The sequence below is a fragment of the Hermetia illucens genome, chromosome 2 (genome assembly GCF_905115235.1).
Source record: "Hermetia illucens chromosome 2, iHerIll2.2.curated.20191125, whole genome shotgun sequence".
NCBI lineage: Eukaryota > Metazoa > Arthropoda > Insecta > Diptera > Stratiomyidae > Hermetia > Hermetia illucens.
In genome coordinates this window covers 117814513-117833268 of record NC_051850.1, presented here as the reverse complement: position 1 = coordinate 117833268, position 18756 = coordinate 117814513, and the positions used below count along the sequence as shown (strand labels likewise).

Genomic DNA, 18756 nt, shown 5'->3' with positions numbered 1-18756 from the left:
GGCAAACTTCCGCTAACGAAGTGGGCGACGGGAAAGTTGACCAGTGAATGCGAGGAGAGGTTGGCTCAGCGTCAGATCGTATGGCATCACAACCCCCAAGAGCCAGCCACTACGGAGGGCTGTTTGAGGCTGCAGTGGGGAGTCTAAAACGCTACATAAAGCGGATGCCTTCAATTTCCAACCTGACATATGAAAATTTTCAAACTGCCGTCTGCACATGGGAAGCAATATTAAACAGCCGACCATTGTATCCGCTGGCTGATAATAGTCATGACCTACAGGTACTAACTCCTGCACATTTCATCATTCAAAGAAGCCTATTGTCGTCTCCGGCTGGGGAAGGTCTAAATGAAAGTCTCCCAGCAACCAAAAAATGGCTTCAGATCCAGGAACTGCAGAAGCATTTCTGGGTCAAATTCGAGACTGACTATTTGGGGTATATACAGAAGCGGTATAAATGGTAGGCAACTGAGACCAGGTGAACTTGTTCTAATCAAAGAAAGTGGTCACAGGCCATTAGATTGGAAGACCGGGCGAGTGTTAGAAGTTTTTCCAGATCTACAGGGCACCATCCGTCAAGTAAAACTAAAAACTGCTGGTAGGGACAATATACATCGTGCCGTGCATCAGCTCGTTCCCCTTCTCTCAGAAGAGGAAGCTGAGCCCTCTCAAGCGCAGGAAGCAGATGATAATGCGTTAGAACCGGACAAGGTTCCACCTAACATTCACTCCCGAACGAGAAGCGGAAAAGGATGGAAGCCGTGGTCTCTGGCGCAAGTGGCTATTCTGCTGTGATATGCCTAATGCCCGCCACAGTGGTGTTCTGGGCAGTGGACCCGGTCTTGGAAACCAGAATTTTGGAATTGGGATTAGTGCAGGTAAAGGCATTTGACCTAAAATACACTATTGCAACCTCAGTAAACCTCACGCGTGATCTCGACATAATGTCGCAACAGTTGGATAGGATTCCATGGGATATGTGAGCGGCAGATGGTGGAGGAAGTCCAAGAACATTGCAACGAGCTGAAACTTGCAAGCGAACTGCAAGTCGCTGATGTTAATCGACGGTTGACCGCTTCCTATAAGGTCAACCGAGTTAGGCGGGTCTTTGGTATAGTCCCCCTTATATCAAGTAGTTTATTGTAAACAAGTGCCAAGTATATCCCAGGTCTCTTAGCGGCGGGGACAGTAGCTTACCTTAATTATCGAGACATAGCTATTCGCGAGGAAGTGAACGCTCTTAGACATCAACAGACAAAAATCACAGCGTTAACGTTAAACATCACGGACCTAGAGTACCATCAGGTGGAGAACCACATAAATCAGCGGATCGGCAGCACGGGAGATGGGGTCAAGAATCGACAAACCCTATAGGTACCGTGTCACCCGCAAATTCCTCAGTCTAGAATTCCTGTGTATACATTCCCATGTAAAAAAAAACAAGTCGGGAAACCGGAAGCTGGACGCTTCAGGTACGAAAGGTTTTGTGTATTTCTTAGTACGTAGTACGTAATATATGCATATGTCCACTTTCGGGTGATATTGACATTGATAGTCTTCAATTTTCAAAGAAGCAACAAATTCGATGTATTATAAATTTGTTAGTAATAGTACGATTTCCATCAAACTTGGTATGATCATGCTGTACATTATAGCCTACATCACTGCAGAATTTCGTGCCGCTAGGATGAATTTAAGGGGGGTTTCCAGCCAACTACAAAAAATTATAGTAATATACTATTATTAACTTTCTTTGAACAGATATCGGTATGAAAGGTATTTCGGAGCCAAGGCACCATATAGTGGCAGCCTCCTGATTTTTTTCAGATTTCTCGGTTTAGTAGTTTCTGAGAATGGCCCCCTTAAAGAAATGATCATTTTCAACCCCCGCACTCCCCACGTTTCCAAGAAATGTCAAAACTAAGATCGGCTTCGAAAAGTACTAATCGAGGCCTTTAATTTGATAGGCCACATGACTATATTTGATGAAAAAAAAATTTACACCCCCCTTTTGCATGTATGGGGACCCCCCCTTAAATTCAACGTAAAAGGATGTAACTCACTGTGTGTGTGAGCGTTCACAGTTCCCATCTTTCTACCAAATTTGGTGTCAATCGCTATAACCGTCTCCGAGAAAAATGCGTGTAACGGACAGACAGACAGACAGACAGACAGACAGACAGACGGACAGACAGACAGACAGACAGACGGTAAACCGATTTTAATAAGGTTTTGTGTTTACACAAAACCTTAAAAACAAACCCGTAGTTGGATCCGAAATTGTATTGTAAATAAATGATATTAAATAATAATCACTAACCCACGTAAAATTCTTGTATATAAATGGCTTGTAAATAAGTGACTAATCCAAATTAACAACAGACCGGCGGCAGAAAGTCACGGTCAAGAACAGTAGCATGGTTTCAGCATGTCGTCTCACTTTAAGTGCGTACATTTTGACTTTGCAATTCACGCTAAAACTAGTAGCAGCTTCGGAAAGTACTAATCGAGACCTTTCATTTGATACCCCACACGACTATATCCAGTGAAATTTTTCTTTAAACCCCCCCTTTCCAAGTATGGGGAGCAACCCTTTAAACTCCACCTAAATTTGTGTCACTCACTGTATGTGTGGGATTTCATAGCTCCAGTCTATCCACCAAATTTCGTTCGGATCGGTTTAGCCGTTTTGGAGAAAAGTGCGTGTGACACACAGACAGACAGACAGTGAATCGATTTTAATAAGGTTTTGCTTTTTTCACAAAACCTTAAAAAGTGCCGTGGACCACAAATATGGAAGAATGTTTCTTTCCAAGTGGCTCGGCCCGACATCAACTGGATGCGGACTTGGGACTCCCTCTATCCTCAAATAGCGTATCCCTTTTTCTAATACTTTTGGCATATTAAGTCAACAACGCCACGGAGAGATAGACTGCACTGGAAATTTCCAGTTTCTCCCATTATGGGAATTGCTGTACTCTCCTTTTTGGTTGACTGCACCTTAGGTACTAATTGCAGTCTCGCACTTTGGCTGCTAGGTGACTGCAGCGGGTGTGAAGTTTACGACTTCTTAGCACTTAGAGAGTACAAATTCTTAGCTTCCTTACTCACGTTTGGACACTCTTAGTGTAGTGATAGTTGCTGCACCAGCTCACGACTAGAGTGCATAGTGGCGACACTGGACGTGGGAAACGCATTCAATTTGACCGAATGGAGCCTAATACAGAATTCCTTCATTGAAAATAAAGTCAGTAGGGATCTATTTGACTCTGTTGAGGATGGTACTAAATACGGTGCGTCTAACCCTTCTTCTTCACCTGACCTTCAAAACAGCATGTTGTGTAAATAACATGACGTATTTAAATACCTACAATGAACAAATTTATCCGCAAGTCATATGCAAATAATATGCTAATCAGATTTGATGTGAGTGTTGAAAATATCAACCCACCCTCCCTAGGATTGATTGACATGATTTTACACTTTTTCTAGCGAATTCAATGATGTATTGTATCAAACGAAATGCCTTTAAGGATACAACATTTTTGATATTGTCGAAAAGTGCTGAATTCTGGTAAAAAGCTGGGACTTCTTTTACATTGTATTGCATTTTCAAAATCTACATAGGTTCATGGGGTAAACACGTATATATATATGTACCAATTTTTTCAAGAGAATATGATAAAAGTGGAAATAATTATGCCAAAATAATTAACCTTTACAAATTTCGACACTCTGCAAGTACATATTTCATATGCTCCATACATAATTTAATTAAACTGTTAATAGCGTGTTTGAATTCATTCATTCGCCCAGATCCTTATAGAACGATTAGTTGAAACTGCCTATTTTATGGTCCTCTCATTAATTTGAACAGGAAGTTTGGCCTTGCCTCATAAATAGTTGTGGTGAAAAATAATTGAAAGCCTACATAATCACTAAGAGTCGGTCGGATATCGCATTCACAGCGGTATCATAAAACTTTCGAATAAACCCTAAAACAGCGGTTTATCTCTCGCCAAAGGTACTAAAACTTTTAATTTGCCATTCATTTCGGAATGATCCAAATACCAAAGATTATATAACTTCCATAATCCAGAAGATTTATAGAACATTTAAACATTCGCCCAATTACAAACCTCACACATAAATCCTCATTTTGAATTGGTCCCACCCAACGCCCTTCACCCTCCCCCTCCCCCTCTCCTGGAATTTTGTCTATTTGCTGTTGTTTTATGTCTATTTGTGAAACATGCACGGCATTCGCATTTGACATAGTTGAAATTAAATCAACTCACAGAATTTAATTTGTTTGACAATTTGTCCGACACTTTCAGGAACACGTTCTCATTTTTGCAATTACCGTTTGAAATTTCATTTACACGTGGCGACAGTTGCCGACCACTGTTGTTATTTAAACATAAATCGAAGGCGGACGTAGGGTGCCAGGATAATGAAGAGCACGCGAATTCCAAAAACACCATATTACAGCTTTTGGTGGTGCGAACATCAAATGAATTCACCCAATTCATATAGGAGTGCATTAGATTTATTCCTGTAAATATTTTAAATGATTGTAACATCCGAAAATCGTTAGGAAAATCGCATGTGTTGTAATTCTCTGATTTCAGTATCCTTCGGGGAATTCAAAGCTGACGTTGCATTTATCCTTCAATTATTCACCGCCTCCGGTTAACAATTGGTATTTTTCAATAAAACTGGGACCGCAGAGACAGTTTAAGCATTTTCCATCCTTCCGTTGAAATTGGATAATTATTCAGAGACCACAAGCTGTATTGACACTTAAGGGCGGAAACCACAAGTCTTTTTTCACGTACTTTTTTTCAGATTTCTTGTCAGTTGGAAGAATTAGTTGAAATTCGATCAAATTTGGATTATTCATATTCCGAACAACTTTCCACGATTTTTTTGAAAAAATTAAGTCAAAGACAAAGGAGTTACGCGAAAATATTCCGTTGAAGGTCGTAGCTCGAGTTCTCCTGCTGCAGGACGTGTAGCGAATCCAATTTTTATCTGAAACTAAAAAGGTTTTAATTTTACATTTTTATCTTATTTTCTAAGAATATGAACCTAAATGCAGTTAAAAATAATAAAAATCAGAAATTTTACTGGTGTTCAAAGAAATATTTCAATTTTCACCACACTTTACCACTACTTATGCAAAAACGAGCACCCTTAAAATATGACATCAATCTAACGGTTCATATTCTTCGTAATTTCGTAAGGAATTATACTTCCAAATTTCATATTGATGGACTTATTACTTTTTGAGCTAGAATTCCCGCGAATCCCCAAAATGACGTTTTTCATACGTCATTTTGGGAAAACGTGTTCGAAAAAAAATTGGTGAAAAAATCCCCTTTCAGATATGAAGACATCTACCACTCTTAATTACGAACAAAATACAGTTACAACAAATACAAATGCACTTGTCGCAGGGGCTGGCGGAATTATAAATACGCTATTTTCATAGCACCACAAGATTACGTAAGGACATAAAGAGGCCCTCTCCTGAGCGATCGAACCTGAGCCTAAGCTCATTAAATCTAAAGGAACACGAATTTCGCTCTGGAATTTTTGCATTTTGATCTCAAATTGAAGTTCGAAAAGTCAAAAGCTTTACTTATATGTCGTATGAATCATTTTGTTAAAATTTTATTAGGTTTTAATGTGTTGTTGTTAGCTTTTTATTTGCTCTCTCTCACTTGCAATCAGTTGGCAGTTTGGAAAAGTGCTAATTGAGCCCTTTCATTTGATACCGAGCGCGGCCATATTCACTGAAAAAAATGTTGCATCCTTCTTTCGCATGTGTGGGGACCTCATCAAATGTCAATTCGCAGACCACATCTTCCCACTAAATTTTGTGACAATACGCTCAGCTATCTCCGAGTAAATCGGGTGTGACAAACATTGAATCGGTTTGTTTCTCGCCAAATCTTAAAAATGGCTCACCTAATAGCGGCAAAGGCGTAGAAAGCTGGGAAGAAGTAGTTTCTACTAATAGCCAGATTCTCACGAAACTCTGCAGTATTGTGCTACTGGCCTCTATGCTGTTGCATTTAGTTAACCTAGGATGAACTTAAGGGGATTTTTTCAGTCAAATAATTTTGGTGATATACTATTATTAAATTTATTTGGGTAGATATGGAAATGGGATATATTTTGAGGCCAAGATTTCATATATTTCATGCCTCTGATTTTTTCAGATTTCTGGGTTGAGTAGTTTCTGAAAGTGATTCCTGGCTCACTTTAAGTTTGCACATTTTTATCCTCCACTTACTCATTTTGCAATTTACGTCAAAGCTAAAATCTGCTTGTGAAAGCACTAATCGAGACCTTCGATTTGATATCACGCGCAAATACATTCATCATCAGCAACAGCGCAACAATCGGCATTCGGTCTAGGCCTGCCTTAGTAAGGAACTCCAGACATCCCGGTTTAGACCCGAGGTCCACCAATTTGATATCCCTAAAAGATGCCTGGCGTCCTGACCTACACCATCGCTCCATCTCAGGCAGGGTCTGCCTCGCTTCTTTTTCTACCATAGATATTGCCCTTATAGACTTTCCGGGTGGGATCATGCTCATCCATACGGATTAAGTGGCCCGCCCACCGTAACCTATTGAGCCGGATTTTATCCACAACCGGACGGTCATGGTATCGCTCATAGATTTCTTCGTTATGTAGGCTACGGAATCGTCCATCCTCATCTAGAGGGCCAACAATTCTTCGGAGTATTCTTCTCTCGAACGCGGCGAAGAATTTGCAATTTTTCTTGCTAAGAACCCAAGTTTCCGAGGAATACATGAGGACTGGCAAGATCATAGTCTTGTACAGTAAGAGCTTTGACCCTATGGTGAGACGTTTGGAACGAAACAGTTTTTTAAGCTGAAATAAGCTCTGTTGGCTGCCAACAACCGTGCGCGGATTTCATCATCGTAGCTGTTATCGGTTATGATTTTCGACCTTAGGTAGGAGAAATTATCAACGGTCTCAAAGTTGTAGTCTCCTATCTTTATTCTTCCCGTTTGACCAATGCTGTTTGATGTTGTTGGTTGCTCATCAAAGTACTGAGTATGGGATGGAAATTTTCCATAGCAATTTGTCATTTCCGCATAGCTCAGTGGTGAGTGCATTAGGCTGTCGTATGTTCACTGGCGGTAGTGGAATTTGTATCGTGACTTGACGTCGGATACCAGTCGGCACAGCTGTGAATGAGATTTGTTGTTGTTGTGTGGAGATTTGTTATCGTGACTGTATGTCGGATACCAGCCGACTCAGCTGTGAATGAATACCTGAGTCAAATCAGGGTAATAATTCCGGTCGAACGCAATGCTGACCACATTGCCTCCTGCAAAGTACATTATCTGTCTTATACATAAAAAGGGAGACATCGCACAGTGCAGCAATTATAGAGGTATCACGTTGCTGAGTACCATCTATAAAATATTCTCCGCTATCTCGCTAGACCGGATAGCCCCACACGCTCAGAACATCATTGGCCCATACCAAAGAGACTTCACTCCAGGCAAAACAGATCCAATTTTTTCTGCGCGGGAAGCGATCGAAAAGCTCTTGGAATGTGGACATCAGTTGCACCATCTATTCATCGACTTTAAAGTCGCCTATGATAGCATAGTCAGGGTAAAGCTGGCTGCTTTGCGTTATCAAAAAAGTAAAATTGCGGCCATTAATGCTTTCCTATTCAGCTCATGGAAAAAGGCTTGGTCTTCTGGTTGAAGAAATTTTAGTTCTAGAGGGCCTATAGAGAGCTATCTCCTCTACTTTTTTTGAAAGATTTCCGTTTGCATCTCATTTTCTTTGCGGGGAAAATAGTTTGATTCTAATTCTCTCATGTATCTCGGCAGATGACGGAGTTTATTTAATACTAGCTCAAAGTGAAAAGCAGCTACGCTCGAACGATGCAATTTACTTAAAACAAGACGGAGTACCGGAAGCTCGCGCTTTGGATTTAAAGGTTTTGTGTTAATCTTATGTGAGAAACTCTTACGCAAATTTTTTTTATCCGTATAAAGCTACAAATCCAACATATTCTTTCATATTTTTCCAGACAGTCAAACATATTACCCTCACGCTAATCAAACAAACTGCCTATTACCGAATACTGTACATATCCATGCATATATAAATATATAAATTAATCCTACCCATATTTCCGATTTACTTCGTGCACAAAAGTACACATATCTACACATATAGTATATTGAATACCGGTGGTTTAATGTACAGGGTGCGGCAGCATAACTTCCTTTTTTAAAATGCGCGCCACTCAGTTAGTTGATGTCATAGCGGAGCGCTAGTGGTCTCGTTCAAGACGGGATACTGTAAAATTTTGTCCCGACACGGTTCAGTCGCCATCATGCGTTGGAATAGTGAGGAGTGTGCCTTTGCCGTTGAGATTTACTTTTCAAGCGGATGTTCGGTTATTGCAACACAGCGTGCATTTCGGAATCGCTTTAATTTAACCCCGTTGGCTCCCGTCCCAGACCGCAAATCAATTGTTACATGGGTCACTACATTCAAACAAACTGCAAGTGCGACAAAAGGAAGAACTGGAGTCCCTCGGCCCGTTAGATCACCTGAGAACATTGAAGCAGTGAGAGCGTCAATGTTGCGATCGCCACGGCGTTCTGCGCGCAAACACGCATCTGCCCTTCGACTATCCGATCGTTCTGTGAGAAGAATTCTTCGTGATGATCTTCATTTTCATCCCTATAAGATGGCGATAGTGCAGGAACTTTCAGAACGTGACTTCAATTCTCGGATGAACGCGTGTGAGCTTCTTCTTGATGTCGTTTTTTTTAGCGATGAAGCCCATTTTCATTTGTGTGGGTCGGTTAACAAACAAAACATGCGCTACTGGGCTGACACCAACCCTCGAGAATTGCATCAAAAGCCTTTGCATTCACCCAAAGTCACAGTGTGGTGTGCAATTTCCTCAGCTGGAATTATTGGTCCCTGGTTTTTTGAGGAAAATGAGGTTACAGTGACAGTGAATTCGGACCGGTATGTAAACATGCTACAGATTTTTTTTTCCCACGGCTAGAAAATTTGGATTTGGGGGACACTTGGTTCCAACAAGACGGTGCAACAGCACACACCTCAAGAGCATCGATGGCTGTTTTGAGGGAATACTTTCCAGAGCGCCTTATCTCAATTAGAGGCGATTTGGAATGGCCGGCACGCACTCTCGATCTGTCCCCTTGTGATTATTTTCTATGGGGTTTTTTGAAATCCCGTGTTTATGTGAACCGTCCAAGAACCCTACAAGATTTGAAGACCAACATCCAAGAAGAAATTGCCAACATAACACCTGCTATGCTAACAAGAGTCATGACAAACGCCAGAAATCGGTTTACGCAATGTATGGAGAATGGGGGACGTCACCTAACAGATTTGATCTTCAAAACAATGTAAATAAAAACTTTAGACATGTACCTACATTATGTAGAATTAAAAAAATATTTTCCGATACATACAATAGTTTTTATTGAGTTTTGAAAAAAGGAAGTTATGCTGCCGCACCCTGTACAAATATATCCATCTGAATTAGACAGTGCCCGCAAACTTCATTAGCACGTCTGGAGTGATTGATATACAAAAGACTAAAAAACTAAAACACCACCACCATCCATTCACTTGTTGTGATATTCACGAATTGATATGTGATGATGACGTCATATACGTTGTAGAATGCACAATATTCACAAAAAGTTTGACCCTCTATAACTTTGCGAATAACGATTGGATTTTCTTCAAACTTGAACAAATTCTGCCTTATGTTATCCCTTGTATTCTGTACTTCTAGGATCAAGTTAAGGGGGGTTGCCGCGTAAATTTGTAAAATGTGAAAATATATTATTATTAGCTTTTTTTCCGATATCGGAACCGGATGTATGTTGAAGCCTACATTTCGTAGAGATGCACCACTGTGATTTTTTTTTTGGTTGCTTCTGAGAACGAGACCTGCTTCACCTTTCGAGCACTCATTTTTAGCCCTCACTCCCCTATATTTCACCCAATATCAGAAATAAGAAGAAAAGTGCTAATCAAGCCCTTTCGTTTAATATCCCACATTAACATATTTGGTGGGCTCCACTGCCTATATGTAAAGGGATTCACAGACCACCCCTTCTTACCGAAATTCGTAAAAATCTATTTAGCAGTTTTTGAGCAAATCAAGTGTGAAAGGCAAACAAATATTGGATCGATTTTAATTGATGCAGGATGGATGGATTTCTAATGCCGATCCACACATCCTGCACTGGTAGTACTCCACAATCTTCTTCATTATCAGCTGTCGACAAGCACGGACGGCGAACTCATCATCCTGAATGACACACATAATTTGCTTCGTTTCAGTAAAGAGCTCAGCAGCACACAGCCATCTGTTTGACAAATGGCTGCCAGAAAAAATGCATGTTTACCGTGCATTGCCTTTGACTTCAATTCATCAATTCGATTTTGGTCTGACTTCACACTACTCAGAGGAATGAAGGATCGATCCTTCCAAGAAACCACATGCAAGGTACGCAGCTGCAACTTGCTGTCAAAAAAAAGCGCGTTGCGAGTTTATGTTGTGCCGCAATGCCAACCACACCCCCTGCCTCCGATATCAGATGAAGGTTTATTCATTGTGTGACGAACTCAGAATTTAATTATCCGCCGTATCCACCGCTGGACGTTTTCCAGATCGTTCTTTGTCCACGGTAATATTCCGAATGCATATGCCAGTAGGTTTGCGCTCGCTTGCGTGTTGCGCCCGCCACTTTGGAGAGCTGCTCTTACTCCAATATTATTTCTTTTCGTTATCGGTGACGTTTTCCATGCTGCCTTATCTGTAGAACGTGAAGGAATTCAATGGATAAGACATTTTTCATGAAACATTTCGTCGTTGAAATAACCGTGAATCAAACCGGATTGGTCAAAAACTGCGGAACTACTGACGCAATACACGCTGCGCGGTTACTCATGGAGAAACACCGTGAGAAGCATCGCCCTCTTTACATTGCATTTCTGGATCAGGAGAAAACGTTTGACTGTGTGCCACACGAACTCATCTGGTATGTTCCACGGCAACACCTAGTGCAAGAAGAACTCGTGCGTTGGGTTCAAATGGTCTACCACGATCCGAAAAGTAAAATTCGAAGTGTGGCGGGTGTGTCAAAATCGTTTCCTGTCTTTGTTGGTGTTCATCAAGGAAGCGCCCTCCCACCACTCCTCTTTGTTCTTGTTGTTCTTGTTATGGACACCGTCACACGGGACATCCAACGTCCAGCGCCCTACACACTGCTTTATACAGATGATGTTTTCCTAGCGTCTAATAGCATATAATAATAACTGAGCGATTTAAATACCTCCTGTCAAGGCTATCAGCCAATGGAGAACTGCTCTATGAAGCATTAGTGCAACCTGGATGAAGGAGCTTTCCACAACTGGTGTTGATTGTGATGGACCTATCGACGAAAGTCTCAAATCTAAAATCTACCGCAATGTCGTCCGTCCTGTCGCTCTCTATGGTTCTGAGTGATGGTCGACTATAAAAGGCAATGAACGGCGGCTAGCGGTAATGGAGATGAAGATGTTGCATTGGACTGGTGGCGTGACACGTTTCGATTACATCCGAAATGAGAATATCCGCAATCGATATGGGGTTGCACCGATCGTAGAGAAATTCCGAGGAAGGCATCTTTGATTGTATGGCCATGTAATTCGCGTTAACGGGAATTTACTTACCAAGATTGTTCTGAACATCAAAGTCAATGGTAAGCGACCAAAAGTCCGGCCGAAACAAGGGTGGCTTTCCACCTGGTAACTAATTTGGGAATGGATATCCTATCATCAATTTCATTCCAATTCCGTTGAAGAAGGCAGCAAGTGGCTGCCGAAATACGTTTTCGGGGAAATTAACTAAAATCATTAACAAAAAGGAAAGTAGGATCAGTTTGTTTGTTCGGACATGAATTCAGTCAATGTAAATAGGCCAAGCGCTACACGCAATACCATCTGGATTTAGGTATTTAAAGACAAGCTGGACCATAAACAGGTTAGGCGAAAACTCACGGAGGAAGAGGACAACTGGTCCTCGAAATATCGGTTTATGAGGAATAAAAAACTCACTCTTCGGCATTTAAAAAATAAAATTTTTTTTTTCATTATTCCCCTTTTAGACTGCTTTTGAAAAAGATGAAGACGCGGACACTACAGGTAGTAGTACAATGTGGCGGGTTGAAAAAATGATTTTTTTTCTTTACATATTTCGATATATATTGTCAAAATTCCAGATTGAAATTCCAAAGATTTTTAAAGTTATAGCGTTAATAATGGAACGCACCTCAGTAGATACAGATATGACCAACTAGTCGGTAGCCGCTGCTTCTTTAATACTGGTATTGTTATAGTCAGCTGAATCAGGTCTACGTATCGTGAAGAAATATATACTGGTAGAGAATAAGAATTTGTTATAATAAACGAGAAAGGATTTAGAAACAGTAAGTGTTCTTATGAAAAATCTATTTGTCAAAGCTTTAGCGCATTTTCCACGGAGCCACATTGTCAATAATTCGGGAAAGCATTCCCAAAAAACTACTTAACTGATTTGATTTGAAATTTGAATCCCTGATTCTGAACTCCCTTGTCGATATGTGGAACTTCAAAAGTGTTTAATTTTATATAACGAACTTCTTTTTAAAGGACTTGACATAAAAAAGACAACGAATTTAAAAAATTTTTTTGAAAAATTTGACGTTTTGTTATTTTTAAAAAATATTTTCATAATTGAGGTTACACACATTGCGACCCTCTACAGAATAGAAAAAAATCAATCCTTCGAATTCAGACTACCACAGAAGGCTGTATGCACCTTCAAAAGACACGAGCTTTTTTTCACGGAGTTAACTTTGGCAATAAAAGACATGCATTGATTAATTCGAAAATAAGTAAAACCGCTTCTATTAAATTCATATGAACATTTCAGAACGATCGTGTATTTTTTCTTGATAAAAAAAAAGTAATGAAATGACATTGAAATTTCGAACATGACACTGTATTACTACGTTAAGGAGGTATTGTGAAAAGATACTTTAAATATTTGGATATCTTTCCTAAGTTGATTTTGAAAGGCGGACGGCTCACTTAACCGGATATTAAGGAAAAGTTTCAAGTTAATATTTGTATTTACCGTTTTTACATACATACTACATAGATATACTTATATACATACATATGTAGAGGACGAATAGTGATCCAAATTTACGAATTTTCAACACTCCAAGAGTGAGCAAAGCTATTATTATGAAACATGAGCAATATGATTCCTCTTGAGTGAACATCCTAATAGAAGGCAGTACTCTCCGCGTAACAAGAAGTTACCTTGCTAAAAATAAATATATCAAAGGCGTTCCCAACTGACTCTGCCGCCTCTTCAATGGATTAACCAAATAATAGATGATAGATAGTCTTTCACCTCAGGCTTTTTTCTTTACCCCTATTCCAGGACGAAACGTACGTGAATGTGATGTCTTCTTAGGCATTTAGGTATTTTTTCGTAGAAGAATCTGTTTATGGATGCGACGAAATCAAAGCGAGTATAGGTACAGATAAAAACACGATAAAAAGATTCACGATTATGTGCATAAGATATGTGTGTTGTCTACTGGCAATAAAATACAATGGGGCTTTCTGTACATGACAACAGAACTGGCTTAAGCGATTATATATGTATGTAAAGATATGTACATTTATATACATGAATGTGGGTCCGCCTAACTGCCCTATGAAAGTACGACGAAAAGGCTATAAGAAAGGAATATTTTCTTTAGTCTCGCGACTATAGCTTTATGTGTTCTTTTCCTTTTTTTGTTCATTTCTCAGTTGCTTCAGATTTACACAGAAGATAAACCAATCCTTGTCTTGCTTTTATGCGTACGTCATTAACTATACGGAGAAAGATATTTGTTTATGTGTACTTACATACACATATACATGTTGACTTGCAGGGTGGATGGGGAGAGAGCAATGTACTATTTTGCTTCGCCAAAAGTTTTTTCCCGTAGTTTTGTGGAGCACTCCATGTTTCAAAGTCTAGTTACATATGACAGCATACTATAGGGAATAAATGCTTTATAAATCTCGTGCAGTAAAAAGTTGGCAGAAAAAGCAATTTTATGTGGGAGATGCAATGGCGAGAGAATAAGAAACTACCCGTATATACATATACACAGGGAGAAAGACACCTCTTTCTTCAGATCGTTATTCTGCTGGAAGCTATGTGGCAGAAAGAAGGCAATATTCATCCCCTTGCAATATTAAAATGGATTGCTCCTTCAACAGGCGACGACTTCAAAATATTTAATAATGTAAGTAATGATGTGAGTGAAATATGTATGTCCGCCTGGTGGTAGGATATATTGCAATTAATTCATAAGTTGTTGAAATCTAGGAGGAGCTTCCAAATAGCGCTTAATCTTACAGAGTGGTCAGTTACTCGTATTAACTTTGGTGATTGCTTGCATGACTTTTTCCTACAGCTTCTCATATTAACATGTTACTAACGAAGCTAGAACGTGATACACGTTATTCTTCGATGACAACTGCACCAGTTCCAACCTATACATGGTAAACCTCGCGTTCAAAAAGCAAAATCCAAAATAATTGATGTGCACTTTATGCCTCCTAAGAGTCGTCTAATTCACTTTAAAACATTCAGAATGATGTCCAGCATCCTTCTTGTGAAATAATTCATCTCATCCGAGATTATTACCCTGATTTAACTCAGGTGTTCATTCACAGCTGAGTCGACTGGTATCCGGCATCTAGTCAAGATACAAACGTATCCGCCACCAGTGAGATTTGAACCGCGACCGTTAAAATTAATTAAAAAATTGAAATCGGTTTACTGTCTATCTGTCTGTCCGTCTGTCTGTCTGTATGTCCGTCACAAGCATTTTTCTCGGAGACGGTTATAGCGATTAATACCAAATTTGGTAGAAAGGTGGGAACTGTGAACGCTCATGCATACAGTGAATTACATCCTTTTACGGCGAATTTAAGGGGGGTCCCCATACATGCAAAAGGGGGGTGTAAATTGTTTTTTCAACAAATATAGTCATGTGGGGTATCAAATTAAAGGTCTCGATTAGTACTTTTCAAAGCCGATCTTAGTTTTGACATTTGTTGGATGGGGAGCGCGGGAGGTTGAAAGTGATCACTTCTTTAAGGAGGCCATTCTCAGAAACTACCAAACCGAAAAATCTGAAAAAAATCAGGGGGCTGCCACTATATGGTGCCTGGGCTCCGAAATACCTTCCATGCCGATATCTGTTTAAATAAAGTTAATAATAGTATATTACTACAGTCTTTTGTAATTGGTTAGAAACCCCTCTTAAGTTCATCCTAGTACCATGAAATTTCTGCAGTGATATAGGCTATAAGCATGATCTTACCAAGTTTGGTGAAAATTGCACTATTACTAACAAAGTTATAATACCTCAAATTTGTTGCTTCTTTGAAAATTGAAGACTATGAATGTCAATATCACCCGAAAGTGGATACTCTCACATAATATATGCATATATTACGTGCTACGTACTAAGATATACACAAAACCTTTCGTACCTGAAGCGTCCAGCTTCCGGTTTCCCGACTTGTTTCTACTCTGTTATTCTTCCATTGTCGAACACCGCAAATTGTCTGATACATTTTCGGTCGTCGAAGAAGCTCTACAGTCCATCTTTCACGATGTCCCCCCTCCAGGCACCTCGATCCATCGATCTCGTTCTCCACTTCCGAATGAGCAGTGGTATATTAAGTTGATATTGATGTTCATGTTTTTTTTTACAGTTAATTTATAAATTAAGAAAAGAACTAGGGTATTGTCCCTTATATTGTAAATATTTTTATTTTCATTCCGCATGCAATTCTTTCGGAGATCACATGCCGCTTTCATCAGTGCTAGCACCTAATTCTGAAAAAAAACTTACCGATATGGCCCCGTAGTTAAGAAATTACGAGAAAAGGATGTTTTCTACACGAAAGCCGACAAAGGAAACGCGGTTGTAATAATGGATAAGAATGAATACAACAGTGCCCTTGAAGAAAAATTGAAAAATGGGATTTTCTTTCAAGTTGAGAAACAATCCTCATTCCGATTCTATAAAAAGGATAGAAAAGGCCCTCGACGAAAACAGGAAAACACTAGGAAACATTGCAGACCTGATACTGCCAAACCCGTCTTTACCGAGAATGAGGATCCAGCCAAAAATCCATAAGCAAGGTGATGGGACACAAGAAATCACAGCGGACACAAACTCTCCAACCTATAGAATTGCAATGTGGCTAATGATAGAAATCAGCACCCTCGGAAATTATCATAGCAAGTATTCAGTAAAGAATAGCTTGGAGCTAGTGGAGAGACTTGATGCACACAAAAACCTGGACGAAAGCGACTGTCTGGTATCATTCGATGTAAAAGCCTTATATCTGAGCATACCAACCAAAGAAGCCATTTGGAAACTGAGAACTGACTAACAGAAGGATGTGTGGAACTTAACGAGAGGAAAAAGGCGAAAATCTACGCAAAATTAGCAGTTGCATAAATGGGGACTACTTCTTCTGTAGAGACCAATTTTACAAAACCACTTCAGGGACTGCAATGGGGAATCCGTTATCCCCCTTGATAAGCGAAATCTGCATGAAAAGCATAGAAGAAGACATTGAAAAACGGGGTATCACGCCAAATTTTGAGCACGTTACGTAGACGACATATTGGTTATAATCCCAAACGAAGATATCGAGAAAACACTGGAAACAATAAACAACATACATCGCAACATAACGTTCCCAATGAAAAATAAAGATAACGATTAGCGTTTCTGGGCCTATCAATAATAAACAATAATAAAACAACAATAAACTCGAGTTCGACAAATTCAGAAAGAAAACCCACATACAGCGTACCATACCCAGGATCTGAAAACACCAATATGGACAGAAAATGGTGGCTTACCACAGTATGGTACATAAATTGCTTGTGACACCATTGACAGACGCTTCAAAAAGGAAATAAACTACATAAAAGACACACCGGTGAAAAATGGATACAGTTGGGAAGAAATAGACAGAATACTACGTAAGAAACAAAATAGAATAAATAGAGTCCAACTCACAACACTCTAAAAACACAAAAAGGGATAATCCACCTATCAGAGCGAGCATTACTCTCATCGTTAACGAGCGAAATAAGAAATACGTTTTCAAAACACAACATCGAAGTAGTAAGTACAAGCACTAACAGACAATTGAGGACTAAGCTAGATTCAACAAAGACAAATTGAAGAAAGAAGAAATGAGTGGAATTTATAAGGTCAGCTGTCCAGAATGTGAAAAACTGTACATTAGTCAGGCTAAGAGGCTAGTGACCACAAAATTCGAGGAATACATAAAAGAGTACACCAAACGGAAAACTGACGACCCTGGAAACATCAAGTCAATGGTAGCAAGGCATATGGTGAAAAGAAGGTAGGTAACCTTAAATCACGATGAAGAAAACTGTGCTACGACCTTGGTAAAAAAAAAAAATAGAGGCAAAAATGAGAGGGATGGGAAAAGTAAAAAACAATTACAGAGTAATTAATAGAGTTAAAAGTTACCGTATAGAGAGGGGTAGTTTAAGACAGATTAATTAATTAGGTACTAGCCTGATGAAGGAGCCACCGAGACCCAAACACGCTGGCATTTACCTGAAATGCGCTTTAACTCCCCCACTACTGAGTAGTGGAGACGCTGATATTCGTCTACGGTTCTGCGTCAATGGCTTTTGAGGCGGTCCACTCATCCCCCATTCAGTGAGTTCCACGGCATGGCGTGAACAGCAATACAATTGTCGACCCTTAGTTTGTCACCTGTCCATTGTCCCGCTCGCCTTCTGATCGCATCGCCCACGTGCACCAGGACTGTGCGCTGGCCAGGTGCTTCATTTCAGATAGTATCAGGCCGGCGTACTCCGATACTACGATGCAGGCAGGTATTGATGAAGGCTTCGAGTGTTATTGGGAACGTCACCGATTGCCAACAAAAATGTAACCCGTGACCAGTGACAAACCTCAAATTCCTGGCACGTTATATTTTGCGCTATCATGTGTCGGCTCGAAAATAGCTTTTTTTTTCAAAATGCCCTCCTCCGTAGAACACACACACAACTCTCCGCTCACGATATCTGAAGCTTTCTCAAAATCGACGAAGATCAGGTGCAGCGAAGATCTAATTTCCGCGCACTATTGCAAGATTATTTGCTGGGTGTTGATGTGGTCAATCCAGGAGGATCCAAAGCAAAAACTAGTCTGCTCCCTGTCTATCAAACTTTCCTCTGATGAGTTCCAGGATTATTTTAGCTAATATTTTTGTAGCAGCAGGTAACACACCTATCCCTACAATTGTCACACTCAAAACGGGTGCCCTCGTTTGGGGTTTTAGCGATCATTCCCACCTTCCACTTTTTAGTAAAGATCTCAGATCCCCAGAACTTCCGTACTAGGGGAAGTAGCAGATTAGCAAAAACTGCAGGTAGAGCAATAAATAATTTTTGGGGAAGACTATCAAACCCAACGGCTTTACTCTGTTAGAATCCATTGGCAGCTGACATGATGTTTGTTATGATGAATAGCTATTTCATCTTCTATAGGCGGAACAGGCGGATACAGTTAGAAATCATGGTG

The 18756-nt window shown here is 40.0% G+C and overlaps 2 protein-coding genes across 2 annotated transcripts in view; one reads left to right on the top strand and one right to left on the bottom strand.

Annotated features, from left to right (window-relative positions):
• The window catches only part of LOC119650265 (kin of IRRE-like protein 2), a 435476-nt gene that overhangs the window by 116415 nt on the left and 300305 nt on the right, over positions 1–18756 (top strand). The window lies entirely within an intron of this gene.
• Positions 4264–17357, bottom strand: LOC119650266. Its single transcript, XM_038052881.1, has 2 exons — positions 17209–17357; positions 4264–5040 (listed from the first exon to the last, which is right to left on the bottom strand). Exons 1-2 carry the CDS (start codon positions 17264–17266, stop codon positions 4778–4780), a joined length of 321 nt encoding a protein of 106 aa, XP_037908809.1. The 5' UTR covers positions 17267–17357; the 3' UTR covers positions 4264–4777.

What these genes read in the sequence shown, in the direction of transcription:
- LOC119650266 (XM_038052881.1), bottom strand. Translation starts at nt 17,266, where the DNA reads ATGAGAGTAATGCTCGCTCTGATAGGTGGATTATCCCTTTTTGTGTTT. An exon ending in TTTTGTGTTTTTAGAGTGTT is followed by an intron (nt 5,041 to 17,208) that starts GTGAGTTGGACT and finishes AAACCTTTTTAG; the next exon opens with TTTCAGATAAAAATTGGATT.